The sequence below is a fragment of the Diplotaxodon limnothrissa genome, linkage group LG20 (assembly GCF_057381915.1).
Source record: "Diplotaxodon limnothrissa isolate DT_005_m linkage group LG20, D_limnothrissa_male_GT1.1, whole genome shotgun sequence".
Lineage (NCBI taxonomy): Eukaryota > Metazoa > Chordata > Actinopteri > Cichliformes > Cichlidae > Diplotaxodon > Diplotaxodon limnothrissa.
In genome coordinates, this window is record NC_140615.1 from 10647133 (window position 1) to 10664070 (window position 16938).

General features: G+C 40.5%; 5 protein-coding genes across 7 annotated transcripts in view; 3 read left to right on the forward strand and 2 right to left on the reverse strand.

Moving 5' to 3' along the window:
- Positions 1-3240, forward strand: part of cep104 (centrosomal protein 104) — a 35410-nt gene extending 32170 nt beyond the window's left edge. The window contains exon 22 of the mRNA XM_085344278.1: positions 1036-3240. Coding sequence (XP_085200404.1) covers positions 1036-1172 — 137 coding nt within the window. The 3' untranslated portion in view covers positions 1173-3240. The remainder of the gene's footprint in view (positions 1-1035) is intronic.
- Positions 3241-3826: 586 nt separating this feature from the next.
- Positions 3827-5062, reverse strand: b3gnt7l (UDP-GlcNAc:betaGal beta-1,3-N-acetylglucosaminyltransferase 7, like). The gene has a single exon (XM_085344013.1). The coding sequence runs from the start codon at positions 5060-5062 to the stop codon at positions 3827-3829; it is 1236 nt and encodes a 411-aa protein (XP_085200139.1).
- A 2898-nt stretch (positions 5063-7960) lies between these two features.
- Positions 7961-11327, forward strand: lg20h1orf174 (linkage group 20 C1orf174 homolog). The gene is made up of 4 exons (XM_085344014.1): positions 7961-8109; positions 9001-9072; positions 9284-9652; positions 10331-11327. Exons 1-4 carry the CDS (start codon positions 8098-8100, stop codon positions 10469-10471), a joined length of 594 nt encoding a protein of 197 aa, XP_085200140.1. The 5' UTR covers positions 7961-8097; the 3' UTR covers positions 10472-11327.
- A 309-nt stretch (positions 11328-11636) lies between these two features.
- Positions 11637-14831, reverse strand: dffb (DNA fragmentation factor, beta polypeptide (caspase-activated DNase)). Its single transcript, XM_085345129.1, has 7 exons — positions 14718-14831; positions 13939-14065; positions 13643-13828; positions 12707-12786; positions 12436-12609; positions 11977-12077; positions 11637-11886 (listed from the first exon to the last, which is right to left on the reverse strand). Exons 1-7 carry the CDS (start codon positions 14829-14831, stop codon positions 11637-11639), a joined length of 1032 nt encoding a protein of 343 aa, XP_085201255.1.
- A 1089-nt stretch (positions 14832-15920) lies between these two features.
- nphp4 (nephronophthisis 4) overlaps positions 15921-16938 on the forward strand; it is a 184499-nt gene continuing 183481 nt past the window's right edge. For 2 of the 3 annotated variants that reach the window (XM_085343907.1, XM_085343908.1), the window contains exons 1-2: positions 16019-16198; positions 16718-16852. In XM_085343907.1, coding sequence (XP_085200033.1) covers positions 16019-16198; positions 16718-16852 — 315 coding nt within the window. Of the gene's footprint in view, positions 15942-16015; positions 16199-16714; positions 16853-16938 lie in introns of those variants that run through there. The other variant, XM_085343906.1, reaches the window with a different exon arrangement.

Consider the following 16938-nt stretch of genomic DNA (forward strand, 5'->3'; position numbering starts at 1 on the left):
TGTGGAGGGCACGACTGAGAACTTTTATGTAATCTACAGCGTCTTCTGCCAAGAGGAAATCCTGTGCTATCTGCTGACAACTCATTTGTTGGGGCTGGGCTAACAGGTTTTTACAGATGTTATGATTCTGTTACTAAAAATCACATAGTTACTTTCATTCGGTGTCCTTTGTGGTGGAGGACAAGGTGAGACGGAAAGGATTTTACTCAAAATTGTGCAACGTAGCGCTGTCATGAGAGGAAGTGGAGGAGGGCCAGACATTAGAGTGTGAAGGTGAAAGCTCAAAGGAGGATACACCAGCTTTTGAAGAGCCTGGGCAATGAGAAAATGAACACATTCACCTTACATTTACATAATACATATTATTTAATGTAGGGCTTTGAAGTTTTGTGGTATAATAATTCCTAGAATGTGTAATAAGAACACACACACACACACACACACACACACACACACACACACACACACACACACACACACACACACACACACACAGATCAGATAAAAGTTTGATTTCTTCTTTGACCCTGTTGATCAGTATGATTAATAATATTTATCCTACAAGCGCATTAAACTGTAGCTCCCCTGTCGTTATCAATTCAATATTTAGACAGTACCTACATTTTGCAGTATGTAGCATTAAACAGGAAAACAGGATGATGCTAACCATTATCACCAAGATAGCTGGTCCTCTGAATACATCAAACAGACAATAGTGAACCAGGTTTTCGAAAAAAAATTTATATCAGATCACACGACTCAAAGGGAGTTGCTAATTTTTATTGGTAGCATTATAACGTAAAACATTATTCAGCATATTTGTGTTAATGACTCAGATAAGCTAGGATACAGGTTTACTGGTTCTTTCAAAGCCCTTTCTTACATAATACTTTTACATAATATTTTTAGGCCAGGTCTTGGGAGGTTAATGACAAAGTGCATGCAAGAATATAAAGGCTCCCTGCTTTATTATTCCTCTATCAGTTTACTGTAAAGTACCATTTTGTTTGTGCATATGTGTTTTGGTGTTTCCAGGCAGAGCTTTCGGTGGAACCAAGCTAAAGCAGGTCAGGTCATATGGAGCCCGAGCCAGAGCCAGGCCCATGGGCAGGGGCAGCCGAATCCCATCACTGGCTCCTTTAGCCAGAGGGTATCCACCAGGGAAGCATTAAAGCTGGTCTGAAGAAGCCCAGAGACGTCCCCTCACACTTCAACAGGAGAAAGCCAACAGTACCAGACGACCCCACCCACTCCATTATTTCCACATTCGGGCACTTTTGAGACGCTTCAGATGTATTCACTGACATATGCAATATATTTAAAGCCATTATTACTTTATGATTGAAGCCATTAATATATTTAAAGTCTTATAAGATCACAGAATTACAACACGGTGTTTTACCCATTGTTGAGACGATGACGTAAATTCTAATCCTGTTATGTGCGACAAAGTTCACACAGAACAGAAAATGTTTTTCACTACACGTCAAGCCTCTAGCCTCTCACACACCTGTCAAGTAAACATAGGCACACAGAGTGCTGTTTGCTGAAATCCCCTTATAGGATTTGTTGGTTTTGAGGCTCTTTTTTTCACTGCCATTTAGAGGAATTGTACAGCTTTAACGGGTAGTCCCTCACTGTTGGACCGCACTTCCCAACTGTGACTTTGTGTGACTCACAAGATGGATTTTAAACAGAGTTTGTGTAAAGGTAAAGCAGCAGTGTACAGGGTGATAGAACTTTAGGCTTGTGTTTTAGAAGTTGACCCCTCATAATGCAACCAGTGTAGTGAGGTTTTATGATTAGTTTCTGAGTGGTTATCTGCAATTTATAATTTATACATCCTTAAACTGCAGTACAAGCTCTCGCGTATAAACGTGCTATCGCAACGATTTTCTCACACCTAAAAAACAAACAAACAAGTGTAGCATGTAAACATTTATTTTATCCTAACCTTCAAATTGTAGAGTTTGAAGAGGCTTATTGCCTTCATCTATGTAAATGTGCTAGTGCAAGTTTGGACCTTTTAAGATTTCATCCTCTGATCCATGCACCTTGCAGATAGCTAGCTGTCCCATGGAACTAAAATCAACAGTTTCTTGTGTAGAAACGGACTACACCAGATGAATGGGTTGAGAAACTTCTATGGGTAACCGTCGCAGTTTCAGTAAAAATATGTCTAATTGCTACATCCCTTCAGAAGACGATGACTCATACCTTCTTGCACACCCAGTAACAGGAGGCGGAACGAGATCACAGTTTAGTTACAAGCAGAAGATGTTCTTTGCTTTGAGGGAAGCTTTGCTGTCGACTTCACACTTAGCCAACTGTTTACATATTTGCTTTCCTTTTATAAGAATTCTATATAGAAATAGCACTTTGCCAAAGGATGATGTTTTACTGCTGAATTTCTAGCACACTGCAGTGACTTACTTCCCTCCACAATGCCTACTGATAGTATGAAGTAGAAGTAAAATGAGACAAAGTAGGTCTCTGAGTGAAACAGCACTGCTAGAATGAGGAAAGAAGTGGACATGAATATGCTACATACTGTATGTACACCACATGGTTTTCCCTCCAGTGTTCAGAATCACATCACTGGCTTCAAACTGATAGAATCACAAGCTAAAAAGTTAAATCCTACATATAACATTAAGCCTGGTTTATAATTATCTCTTCAGTTGTGCTCCTGTTGTGCTGCACAGTGTTATGATGACGACAAAGTGATTGTGATGTATCTGGAAACGGTAATAACGTTAATGTGAGCGTATGTTTTATTAGTGGGGAAACAACTTGCTTTAGTATGCTTCTGTACTGAGAGCTGCAGCAAAAGTAGATGTAAAAGTTGTGTTCATGCATTTGTAGTCAACAGCATTTTGACTTCTTTTTTTCTGCAGATGTATTTGTTAAATAAATCATTATTCAGGGATTATTGCACATGTGCTTCCATGTAATCAAAATTCCCCATAAAAGTTACATGTAATACACGGCTCTGTTTAGGAGCCCCCTGTGTATTAAAAAAATGGGCAGTGTCCAACTTCCAGGATTATTGTTGAGCAATATAAAACACATATCAATCAAGTTTTGCAACGTTATTCAGTGTTTACAAGAGAGCTCTGGTTTTATTGACACTAACACACATGAATTTACAGTGTTACACATGTGGTTTCTTTGGTTTCAAGGCTGCCTCTGTAAATCTTACAAAACAAGGTAAAACAGAACCAATATATTATCTTTAAAATACCCATAATTAGATTTTTACAATTTACAATTTCTATTCAATAAAATAATCATTCAAATATGAATGCAGCTGTGTGTTCTATGCTGTAAATCATGTAGTCGCATGTTGCACTTGAACGTTGCAATGAAATCCTGAAGTCGGAAAAGAAAGCTTAAGGGAAACACTTAGATGTAACAAGTCAGTCTTTTTCTCACCTGCACGAACACCCGTGGGTTTATTACATCTACGTCTCTAAATACGTTTTTAAATTCAGATTAAGGCAATACAGTCTGGAATGGCACAGAAACACGGATGCTTTCACAATGCAAAAGCTGTGCTCTAGTGGTTTTTACAAAACGGAAAATCAACCCATACAGAAGTGGAGAGGAGAGCGCTAACCTGCCGAGTCAGCTGAAAACAAATCAACCGTTTTAATGTGACACACAGTATTAAATTCAGTTCATCTTCCATGTCTAACGGTAAAGGAAAAATTAACGTGACTCCGCAGATTGCGTAAAGATCATCAAGTGTGATCGGCCAAAGAAGACTTTCCGTGAGCTCAGATTTAGTGAATGCATTTACTTTATACTTTATACTTTCTGTCAATCATATCGAAGTTTTTTGTGCGCAGATCAGGTCTTGGCTGTGCACCACGCTCCACATCCTGAGCAGCTCCTGCGCGCTCAGTTTGTGGACCACGATTAGGTTTTTATAAAAGCAGGGCTCTGTGTTCATTGTGCTCGCCCTGCGTCTGGTAATGCCGAATGTCCTGAAGCCCGGATGCATCTCTGGGGATAAGTGGAGCCTCTGCAGGCACATCCCCAAAAACACATCGTCAATGGGGTACAACTCCACGCCCTCCGAGGCCACGAAGAGCCTTCGGGCTAAATAGGCGGACATCAGAAACCCCCCACCTCCCACGTAGGGTGGATACGGCTTGTCGTACAACTCCTTGGGGATGTAATATTTGCTCTGTCGGTTTCGGATGGGGATCGCCTTGGAGATTGTGTCCCCCATAAATAAGTTGGCCGCTTTGCGCTGCTCCACTTTGAAGTCGATGAGCTCCAGGAGGTTGTGCGTGTTCACAAACACATCATCGTCCCCCTTAAATATAAACTGCACTTTGGGGCAGTAGATATAGAACCACTTGAGAAAATTTACCTCTTTCAGAGTCAGGTTGAAGAAAGTGTCCATGAAGTCCCACTGCAGGATGTCCCCAAAGATTTGGTCCTCATACTCGATCAGTTTCTGTAGGTTCTTGGCGTCTTTGCCAGTGTTTGGGCTTCCGAGTAAAAACAAAGTTTTAATTTTCTTCCCATTCACGGTTTGCTCCTTCCCCCAGGTTTTACGCACGGCCTCCCTCCGGTCGTGCTGCTCGATAACGGACTTGACCACCACAAGGAGGTGAACGTTTCTATCGGCGCACTTCTCCGGGTGATTGATGAGCAAGGGGAAATACCTGCAGTGTCTGTGAAGCACAAACTGGTGAAATCTCTGGTCCAAGCGCCGGAACCAGTCCTGGGTCCTCACCGATGCGTCCGCGCTACAGTTGAGAACCTGCGCGTCCCAAGAAGACCGAGTTACATTCGGGACCCGCTGTATCTCCAAATCCTTGACGGACACGGGAGAATCTGAGGTCCCCGAACTGGTCAGAACTGTCTTCTTGAATGAAAAACACTCAGAGCCGCACCAGGCCGGATCCCTCACATGTTTAACCCCCACTGCGTCTTTCTCCGACAGTTTCAGCTTTTGGATCATGAGAAAAGACGCAAAGATCAGAGACAGACTCAACAGAGGTTTCAGAAAAGCGGGGATCCGCTTTCTACGAAAAAAGTGATCCATTGCTGTCACCGTGACACGCTGGGACCCTCAAATGCCTTCATAATGTTTCACAACTGAGCGCACCTCAGGAAGACACCGGGTAAGAGCGCTCAGTCAAGTGTCTCCTTGGCCACTTCTTGACCATGACAGCGCAGAGTGAAGTCACACATTCGTCCCTTTTGCTGTCTAGTTCGTCCCGAAGCTTCTTCTCAGGGTTTGGCTCCACACAGACTATCTGGAGACCTGATGGAGGATACCACTATCTCACCCCACCCCCCAAATATCTCCTCCCCTTAATGAACTAAACTGATCTGGGACCGGCAGATATCCCATTTCTCTCTCTCTCTGTCTAACACACACACACACACACACACACACACACACACACACACACACACACACACACACACACACACACACACACACACACACACACACTGTTCACCAGGTTTTGCGATCCACTAGCCACCACAACCTTATCTTATTCTTAATATTAAATATCAGTAGCTCCTTTAATCCGCGTTAATTTTCATGATTACAAGTGATAGAAAACAGTACTAAAATACAACGCAATGATTCAGAAATAATTCAACAACCATCTACGTGTGAGGAATAAAACAAACACCACAGCGTTTATAAAGGAACAGCGATGATGATTTTCTAAAGAAGTTTGACAGTCCAATTTTAATTCCAGTGCTAGGTGAGAAATACTGGACTACAGCCCTCCTCGAGCTGTCTCGGTGTTTTCTGTCTCCTAACGTACAACAATCCCACTGAGTCCGTGACGCCGAGATCCGTGGGGCCCCACCATCTGTTGCCGCGTGTTGTTGTCGGTTGCTCTGGAGGAGAGGGAGGCAATCAATAGCCTCCTGACTGGAACTGTTCGATGAATTCAATTCAATTCAATCTTTATTGGCAGACTACATGTCCATAAAAACAAGACAAGAAACACACACACACAACTCCCCCCCCCCCCCCCACACACACACACACAACACAAGGTATACCATTAAATATATATATGTATATAAATAAGTATATAAAGCATTTGTAAAAATATAAAACCATAATATACATAAAACACAATTACTTAAAATAAATCAATAAATACACAAACACTTTAACCAGTGCTTTCTGAGACTGGATGAGTAACGGGAACCACTCACTGTCGGATCTGTAAGTGCTAAAATTATACTGTTACTCGAACCATCCAGTCGTTCTCTAAAACTGAACATTAACTTTCTTAAAAGTGCTTTAAAAGTCCAGACACCCACAGCTACAAACATCTGACTGGCACTACCACTTCTAGGTATCCTGCAAAGGATTCTCATCGCATCATTATATGCAACATGCAGCTTCTGCATGCTACATTGTTTGTAGGATGACCACAAGGGGGCAGTATATAGCGGTGTGCAATACGCTTTAAACAAAGCCACTTTAACTGGAAGTGAACAAAAGCTGAATTTGCGTGCAATAGTATTTGCCTGCACATAGAGCTTACATCGTTGTCTGTATATGTCATCATCATCATTCATTTGCTCAGTAATAAAGTGACCGAGGTATTTCACCTTTTTATGAACTTCAAGAGTTTTTTGTGCCAGTTTAAACAAAGGGAAATTTAGCTGTTTATCCTGCTTGGTTCTACATATCAAAACAGCACTTTTAGCAGCATTGTACTCAATGTCATATTGCACACCATATTCAGTACAGACATTAAGAAGATCCTGTAACCCAGCACTGCTTGGACTAAAAACAACCAGGTCATCTGCATACATAAGATGATTTATCAGTGCTTCACCTAATATACACCCAGTGTTACAGGCTCTCAGCTGTATGGACAAATCATCGACATATAAATTAAATAAAATTGGAGACAAAATCCCACCCTGTCTGACACCATTGCTGACACCAAAGGGGGCAGAAATACTGCTTCCCCATTTAACCTGCATGTTCTGATGAGCGTACCAGTAAGAGAGAATCCTCACGATGTATTGAGGAACTCCCCGTGTCTTCAATTTATCAAAAAGTTTTCTGTGGTTCACTCGATCAAAAGCCTTAGAGGCATCAATGAAACACATGAGGACAGATGAATTTTTAGCCCTATACAACCTGACTATTTCCTTGAGTGCATATATGCACATGTCAGTGACAGAACATGAAATGATTTCTAAATTATGTTTATTTATTGTTTTGTTACCGGACAGAGTCAACTGTATGTTCTAAATTATTACATAGCTGTTAAAACCGAAGCCAGTGTGATCTGTTGGCTGACTAAAAGAATTAGACGCTTCTTTAAAAACCTTATTGCGCCATCTTGTGGACATCGATTGGAACTGCATTCAACTTCCGGAATCTCCTCCTTCATACGTCACTGCTAAACAAAAGCCAAACTTTGAAACATGGCGTGAACTGGCATTTTACGTATGATTGTCCAATCTCTCAAAATAACACGGAGAAATACGAGCTTACTGTGAACCAGCGTGTCACGAGAACCCCTTTCATTAGCACAAGTCACGAGATGGGTGGAAACAACTCCCGCAGAATCACTGAGATGGCGTAAAAGTGGAGAAAGCCAAGTTTGTCAAAAAATAAAATATTAAAATAGTGGGGGGGGAAAAAACCTAAACGAAAATAACATACATAGAAAAATAGATCTAGTAAAAAGCATTTACAAACCCCTCGAACTAAACTACTTTTAATTACATATATATTTTGTAATAGAAATCTAATATTATATATATAAATATAAAATAACACGTGCATTTTAAGATATACTTATTTTTTTCTCTATTTTCTCTAATGCTCTTTAGTACGGGGTGGCGTCGATGGCGGTGTAGTGTGGCGCAGAGGACGTCCTGATATTGAAACTGCAGACCTCTGAGTGAACCTCACCAGCAGGAAATACACCGGGTAGGCGGCGGGGAGCGCTTACGTCGTAAAATTATCGCCGTTGTTTAGTCGCTAGTTGAAGCCAGCCGATTGGAAAGCCAGAAAACCCCAAGGTGGTGTAAACTTTCAATATCGTAGCTGAAAAACCTAAATATCCACGCCGGCAAATGATACATAAGGTAAGTACATGTTTAATTAAATGAGAAAACCGGCAGGCAGGTCAAATTAGTTATTTTTTTCTCTCCTACTGTTAGCTCGTAGCTGGCCGCATTAGCTTGTTGCCGAGATGTCGAAATTAGGTGTTTTTGTTGTGTTTAGTGACGCCTAGCTTCGTCTTGACCTTCGTGTTGGTGTTATTGTACCGATACAGACGGCTGGAGTCATTGTTCTAGCAACATAACTAGCATGGTTCACATTATGATACCCGGGGCATTTTTGACTGGGGGTGGGTGGGTTATTTTCCGACGATATTGCTTTGATTTTTCTAGGCGAAAGCTAGCTGCTGTGCTGAGCAGGTGTTGTTGTCTTAGCAGTTCAACTATCAGCTGCCTTTTATGGACTTACATTCGGCGTAGCTCGGGCACGTCTACATGTGAAAAAGCAACGCTGGAGGGATTAGGGATGTACTGGAAGAACTGGGTCATAGTTGACGAGTAACGTGACTTTAATTTGCCAGTAAATTAGCAGGAGTTTAGCCGGCGGAGGATAGAGGGGTGCTGTTGGAGGGTTTAAGCAGCTCAGCGGGACTGCAGAGCCAGCTTTATAGCTAACCATTGACGTTGTCCACTATTTAATTTTTTTTTGTTAAGACAGTGTTTAAAATGGAAAATGACAAATCTGTATGCAAGCGAAAATTCTAAAACTGTCCCCGTTAAACAGCTGTCCGATAAATTTAGTTTCTTTTACTGAGTGGAGTGAAAACATTTGCTAATGTTCTGCTTAGCAGGAGCAAACGCTGGCATTATGACGGCTTCCTCTCAGCTGACTAAAACCATAGTTTGTTTTTTTCCCCACGATGTCATTGCATTAATAAAGTACTTGATATAAACAAACATCATGATACTTTGCAGATGCCTGGTGAAGTTGATCATTTGAAGCCAAGAAAGAGGAAGAGCAGCTCTGAGACCAGAAACTCCAGAAAGGTTTGTTTTGTCTGTGTACATAATGCTGCAGATGTGTGATGAGTCAAAAAGAAAGGCAGGAGTTATAGTTATCTACACCCCTACAGCTGTAACCCCTACACCGGACAGCTGTGAGTTGCTCCAAATTAACTGGATCTGATTACTGCAGTGGAGTCCCGCTGTGGTTACCCCAACATCATCCTAACTTTGTTCCTTAACTTTTGTATCATAGACATCTGCTGCAAGGAGGAGATGTGTGAAAAGTCCAATGGCGAACTCGTCATCTGAGAGCAGCTCAGCAGTTGGGAACACTAAAGCAGCTGGTCCTCTGGAGAGAGACTCCTGCATCAGCTGTGAATGCCATCAGTCTTCTGGCAGGAGGAGGTGCTCAGCATCACCACAGCATGAAGGACAGGAAGGTAAAGAGAACACGCTGATGGTGGGACAGGATTCAGACAGCTGCGTAATGAATAGCATCTGGGACAAATATGAGCCTGAGCATATGGATTATGAAGAAACGAGCAGAATTATGTTCCCAGATGATGACAGTAATCAGATCCTTCCTGTGGAGCAGTTCTTTGGAAACTTGGATGCTGTACAGGTGAGGCACGTTTGTTTTAATTCCTGGGGGAAACAGGGTTGTTTGTTGTTTTTTTTTGTTTGGTAAAGAAAACGTCTGCTTACTGATGATCAGTTCAGAAGAATCATCATCCATATCTATTCATTTAAAGCTGCACTTCTAGGGTGTTTTGCAATAGACATGGGAGTTGAAAGATATGTTAGACTTGTTATACATTTGGACCTTGACATTGGTGCATTATTGGATGTACCAAAAGGCTCTTCCTGCTAATAAAACACAAAAGATGGGCAATAATGTGCAGAGTAGAAGACCACGAGTTGTTACATAAAAGCCTCACTGTGCCAGGAGTCCCTAACGTATACATTATAAGTTCGCCTTGAGGTTTGGATTCTTTCTCAAATAAATGTGATTGCTGATTTTTTTTTTTCCTTCTCTTTTTCTGGTCTCACTCACAGTTAACATTAAATAAACTGACATTTCACCCTCTTATAAGCAGGGCTGGAGTAATATGAGAGCAGTAACAACCCCTAGTTAGATTTGTTACTCACTGATAACTTTAATTTTATCAATACACATAGATTTTTATCCCCCCACTCCCACCACATCTCTAGGCCCATCATTCCTGCAGTTATATCTTCAGCACAATTGGTGAAAATAATGTTGCATTAAATGAATTCTAAATACGGATTCATCCCACAGGATTTTCCTGAAAGATCATCCTCGTCTTCTAGCCGCGCCCAAAGGAAGAACAGGAGGCGACATTACTACGCTAGAGAGGACAGCGATGAAGACGAGGTGGATTTTAGCGGTGTGCAGCGAGACAACGGGGTGGGCACTTAGTGAAGAGTTGCCGCTCTTATAACTGAGAAAGTTCTGCTCGTGAAAAGACATTAAACCTCTCAGCACTTAGAAAACTACCTGCTCAAACATTGCATTCAATCAGTAATTAGATTTTTAAAAAGTCATAACTGCAATAGTAAAATGAAAATGGCCAATGTGAGTAAATGCAGTAATGTTTGTGAAATTATTGCTGAATGTATGCTCACATAAGTGTTTATAGCACTTTGTGTAGAAAATTGAAATCCTGAGCGCAGCTTCAGATTAGCCTCTGAGATACTAAAGAAAATGCTGGATTTAAGTTTTTGTTTTCCCATACAAATAAACTGATTAATTGCCAATGTTACATGCTGACAAGAGCAACAGAGTGACAATTTCAGTCTAAGTTTAGATTACACGTCTGTAATGAGGAGGGATGGAGCATGAACATCTGTACTGAGAGCTTCAATAGCACAAATTCATTGCTTAAGCTGAACATCTTCAACAGTTTTCTGCATAAAAGTCATTCACCAAGTGTCTCTTCATCCTCAACTCGTGTGTGTGCTCACGTTTCTGGCAGCTTTGAAATATATAACATCTGTATCAATACATAATCAATGTAATGAATTAATTTTCCCTGAGAGGGTTCTTCTAAAATTTGTAAGAGTGTTGTTTAAAAAAACAAAACAAAGGTTCCTCATACAAGACTGCAGTCTGAAAGACTGGATAATTTAAACCTGAGTGAAAATGTAATCTAATCAAGAGTTTAACAGTAATTGCACTAGATGTTGTCGCCTGTATTTTTTACATGACTGTTCTAAACCGTCCAAATATTTTATATATTTACTGCCTTATTTATGTCAATTTGCTTTTCACATTTATGCAGCATTCTCAGTAAATGCATGATTTGTTATCATCTTTGTACTTAATTTGTGTACTTTACATCACAGTGCCAATACAGTGAACAAATAAATGAATTTCATGGTTTCTTAAGTGTGGTCGATCACTTCCAATATGAAATTAAAGCTCAGCATGGTGGGTTTGGAGCTCAGAAGCTGATGTCACGACTACGTCGAGGAGATTGCAAAGGCAAATTTACCTTTCCAGCTGATGTGATGGGTTCTTTTCAGAGTTAATTATTTACCAAGTCCATCAAACAAATCACAGTCCACTCATTTGTCACAGGACTTCAAGTCATGCGCCGTTTCTTTACTTTGGGCTTCTGTTTTGCTTTTAGATCCTTGGTGGCATTATTATAGATCTTCTTGGTGTCACACTGCAGGTTGTGAGCTCCTTTTTTGTGGCAGACGATGTGGACCAGCTTCAGGTTTTCCCTCGTGAACAGGAGTTGGTAGAAGTAGTTCAGGTTGATGTCAGTGCTCCTGTGATTCTGCAGAGCTTCCAGCAGAGCGGGAATAACTGTCCTCTTCTTTTCAATCCTGGAAACAAATTGAAGAATTGTATGAAGGATGTAAAGCAAAAAAAAACCCTCAAAAAAATCTTGTAAATAAACTAAAGGTGGCGTGAACCTGTGGTCCAAATTCCAAGTGCTGAAGACAATCCTGCCCTCGCGGCTTCCATAGGGGTTGATAGAGTGAAGAGATTTGCACACGTTCTCATCAAATGATCCCTGAGGATGCAATTTAGAGGAAGAGGAACTTAGTCTGAAGCACATCTGGACTTCATATTTTTGAGACATTTTAAATGTAATGACTGTTAAGCCGAGTTAAACACTACTTTTTATCTTTGCCCTGATTCTCACACCACAGTGCACTTTTGTCTCCGACTCTTCTGTTCACATACAACTAACCTCGGACAAGTCATTTGGAGCAGATCCCAGCTACTCTGTACAGATTCAAGAGTCTTTCCCTCAGAGCTCAAAAGCCTGTCTGTGACAGTGTAAAACTCATGTTGCCTGCATTTGTTTCTCATGCCCATTCAACTCTGTTAGGCCTCTTAATACCTCACAGCTTGTATTCTTGTAGTACCTGGCAGGTGAACCATCCCTCCTGAGTACAAAGGCGATCTGGTTGCTTTTCAGTCCTGTCAAAGTAGCAGCCATTATACTTGGCTGTTTTCAGCATTTCTGTGAGGCTCTGGGAGGTTTTCAAAAACTCTGCCCTCACTTTTGCTTTCTGTATGGATTTGGTGGCATCATCCAGCTGACAAAAACAAAAAACACAACTGTTAGAACAACTGACTGTGGAGCAATCCTGTAGAGACCTCAGGTACAGAGTGTTACCTGGCTCCCAAGTTTACCTCTTTCAAGTAGCCGCGTATCCTGCTTTCACAGTTGTACTTCATGTAGGCAGACTTTGTTTTAAATCGAGAATCAACACCTGAAGAGAAACACAAATAACAAGATGCTCAACAGATTCATTTAGACTCACATCAAGAGAAAAATCTGTGAAAAAGTGATCAATTATACAGACGTAGTCACACTGCTCAAACATTTTTTTCCAAATATAATGGTGTTGAGTCTTCACAATGCTTTTATACTGGAAAAAGACACATGACTGACTTAATCTATTCATGGTTTCCCAGTTCTCTAGTAACAGTAGCACATGTCTTATAGTGCTTTTCTTTAAAGGGATTTCTTTACATTGACACAATATTTGTAATATTGCCTATGTACAGCACCATAATGGATTTTAAAATCAATCAAAATGTGATTAAAGTGCAAATTTTCAGCTTTATCTCAAGGGGTTTGATCAAAGTGTTGCATTAACTGTTTGGGAATTCGAGTCGTTTTTATACATAAGCCCCATTTTCAGAGGCTCAAAAGTTAGTTTTTTTATTTAAATCTATTTATTTATTAATTATTATAATTTATATTATTATTCACAGTACATGTGAAGAAGTAGCAAAGTCCAGCAGAAAGCAGTAGGGCAGGGCAGCCTCCACCCTTTATGACCCTCATAGGTCAAGGCTCAGCAAGCCTGTTAAATCCCTTGAATTAAAGCTGAAAGTCTGCACTCCAATCACATCTTGATTGTTTGCTTTAAAATCCACTGTGGTGGAACATAGAGACAAATTCACAAAACACTGTCAAAATTCCTACAGGCCTAACTGTAATCTTTGAGTCTTGTGCAGACAGGCTGGGAGTTTGACCTCAAAAGAAGCCACGACAGGAAAAGTCTGAGGAACTCTAAAACAAAACAAAGAGTGCTTCTCCAAGAGGATGAAGGCTGCTACCTTGGAACCAGTCTTCGTCCTCCTCTCTGCTCTCCAGCTCCGACCTATCCTCCAGGTTCTGTAGCAGGTCTGTCAGGATTTTACGCCTCTTTGAAGACTTCTCATCAGAGAGGAGCCCCTTCGCTGCTTCAATGAGGCTGTCGGCATGCCGGTCTGTGTTGAGTAGCTGACTGATGTCACACACAACTAAAAATCAGATAAAGATTAGGCAACATCACAATCATCCAGCAGTTTAGCTGACTGGGAGAATAAAAACAGGTTTACAGTAGAAACTTGTCTGGTGTTGATCCTCCTACCTCCACTCCAGGTCTGCCCTTTAGACATAAGAACCAATTCGGTGTTATCCGCCAAAGTTGGGAAGAACTCCTCCGTCACTATTGTCCCGTCCTCATACAAGCAAACACGTGCACCAGAGAGTGGCACCTGGACTCGTGGAGAACATAACAGGTAAAAATACCAATGACAAATGTGTTGTGTGGACTAGAAGTAGAAGCTTTTTAGACCAGATAACTAATCTGTAAACTTGACATATTTTATAAGAGAGCCATCTGTGAGAGTCTGCTCAGATTAAATGGATTTATTTATCCGATGTAAACTCCAATTAAACCAAATCCCTGCAGTACAGATTTCCACCAACAGATCATTTTCTCTTTGTTTCAGCGAGTTTATACAAAATGTGCCCGAGGCCATACTTAATAATGAACGAATTCTGCTCCCAGCCCATCATAAACAGAATTTAATATAAACGGAATAAAAAAAGCATCTTGAAATATGAACGTAGACGCTACATGTCACTTTGACCTGAACGTGACATAACTGTTGCTTTTTCACTTACATCCTGTTTACAGAGTTCTCTAAAAATGATGCGAAAATTATTTTATGTCGTATCTTCTTCACAGTGGAGATGATCTGGGACCAAACCAATCACGTATCGAGCTACTACTAATTAGGAAAAATAAAAGCCTAATTTCTTTTGTTTACTAGCAGCGATGACGTTTATGTCACATCCTCTCAGATAAAAAAGCGGAACAGCCGTATAAGTTGTTAAAAACTAACTAATTCCCACAAGACTCACCAGTAGCAAATTGCAGGCCTTCTTCAGTAGTTCCTTCACATCTTTTGCGGCAATTCCGTATTTCCTGTTTTCACTGTAACTCCTAATTTTCACAGGTTTAATTTTCCCGAACATTTCGCTGTTTTGTTTTCGGTTTGTACCTACCGCTTCCTTCTTCTTCCTCCTCTTGTCCTCTTGAGGCTCGGAGCAGCAGCGGAAGTGTGTGATTGCCCCCTACTGGTGCTTTTCCTTACTTTCTTTGCTATTGTGGCGTGATTGGTGGTGAAAGTAACTTATATTTATTTACATTACAGTAATATCTTCATGGGGAAAACATTCCGCGTGTTGTAGACACACTGGATATGAAGTACACGTTGTTAATATTAATGATTACAATAATAATGCAATTCAAATGGCTTTATTAGCGTTACAGTTTATATAGGTTATGCAACACATGATAACAAGTCACACATCTGTCTTAATCCCTTTTGAAATTTTCATTGGATTCTCACAGTTCTGTTTTTGTCTTCCTCTTTCAAACACTGGGCCAGTACTTGGTTAGGATTTTCTCTGCTATATATCTCTGAAAGTGGAGCTATTTTTGCCAGATCATAATACATAGATTATTCTGACATTCTCTTTTCTTTTCAGTGCATAATTTGTTTTTCTGTCTATTGGTTTTAGACAGCAGTGTTTTGTGAGAATGGGCAGCGTGTGTCCTTCTGGGGGAACTGAGTCTAAGCACCCCCCTGAATTAGCTGCTCATGTGTTCGCCATATCAGCTTAAGACTACAGCTCCTACAAATTATACTCTACTAATATATTAAAGATAATTATTACATGTGTATATTTAAAAAGAAAATAACATTTATATTGCGAGTGTGGCAATAAACTAACTTTAAATTGGAGATGCTGACGTTCATACAAGATCTAAATGGAAAGATGAGTATTACCATAGCAACTGACGCAGCACGACGGGAAATACCAACTGAAAGGTATGAACGATTATAGGCGGCCAATACGAATTTTTCTGTATATTTTAAATTTTGGGAATAAAATGTAGACTTGCATTAGAAAATACAGTTCGTATATTAAGTATATTTTCAAATAATGTTTCTCCCTCGTGAACGCTCCTGATGAAATAATTTATTACATATCCCCCCTTTGTTCTAAATGATAGAATCTGATTTCAATATGGCGGCCACGGCTTAAACATCTGAACGGATGGAGAAGACTAAATTCAGAGTAAAACATTGGTTGCGTTCAACATTTCTGAGTTTTTTTGTTCAATGTCAGGCTAATGTTTATTTTAACTAAAGGACATGGAAAAAATAGAAGACATACCCAGCATGGCGGACGACTGGAAGCAAGTGTTTGAGAGGAACCGGATGGTTCCCCCGCACAGCCAAACCGTAAGGCTGGCTGTGGAAAGCCGCTTCACCCAGTCCCACGGCTTCCAGCTCACCCTCAACCGTGTCACTGCAACTCACCTCCCATCCCAGGTGACTGTTTACAGTTAGCTTTCAGTGCTAATTAAAAACATAGAAAAAACTCTGCTATAGCAATTCACTAGAGGTTTAGCAAACCTAAATTCAATGTATTTTAATCTGTGAGCTTGACTTTGTATTGACTGTCAAAATAAAAGTCACGATAAGGCCTATTCAGTATCCATCTCTGTGACACTGCGCCTGAAGAAATCTCGCGAACCTTTGAAAAATGTTATATTTGAAGGCAACCATACATTTTTTAAAATCAGACACACAATCAATGTCATGGGATTATTAGTAAATTCAGTCTATATGTAGAGCATCAAACAGTACCAAAGTGAATCTGACATCCACTACTTGCTGGCATTATCAGTTACAGCGATGCAAAACTGAGCATTCAGATATTGGGAACCTCATTCTGGGGTGTTTTTCATGAAGTTGGATAATAGTCATAAAGGAGGATTTAAGTTTAACTCTTCACTTGTTAACAGTGACTTTTCTAAGATGTATATGCTTCCTTTTTGCTCATAGGAGAAGGCAGTGGGAGAACAAAGTGTGACTTACCAACTACGGGCAACGCTGTTTGACAGAAATCATCAGCACTTTTTTGGGAAAACATGGAAGAGCTCACCTCAGACAATAAAAAACAACAAGATCACTTTTAATGAGGTAACTCTTCTCTAACAGGCATCCCACTGAAACAAGTTTACTCCAAACAGCACACAGCTGTTGCATATATATATAGGCTCTTTTAA

Excerpts from the sequence above, each read along its gene's own strand:
- b3gnt7l (XM_085344013.1), bottom strand. The coding sequence starts at position 5,062 with ATGGATCACTTTTTTCGTAGAAAGCGGATCCCCGCTTTTCTGAAACCT.
- lg20h1orf174 (XM_085344014.1), top strand. Across the intron at positions 9,073-9,283 it reads AGACCAGAAACTCCAGAAAG|ACATCTGCTGCAAGGAGGAG; the intron begins GTTTGTTTTGTC and ends TTTGTATCATAG. Across the intron at positions 9,653-10,330 it reads GAAACTTGGATGCTGTACAG|GATTTTCCTGAAAGATCATC; the intron begins GTGAGGCACGTT and ends TTCATCCCACAG.
- dffb (XM_085345129.1), bottom strand. The coding sequence starts at position 14,831 with ATGTTCGGGAAAATTAAACCTGTGAAAATTAGGAGTTACAGTGAAAAC. Across the intron at positions 12,787-13,642 it reads GGACGAAGACTGGTTCCAAG|GTGTTGATTCTCGATTTAAA; the intron begins GTAGCAGCCTTC and ends GTTTCTCTTCAG. Across the intron at positions 11,887-11,976 it reads ACTTGGAATTTGGACCACAG|GATTGAAAAGAAGAGGACAG; the intron begins GTTCACGCCACC and ends ATTTGTTTCCAG.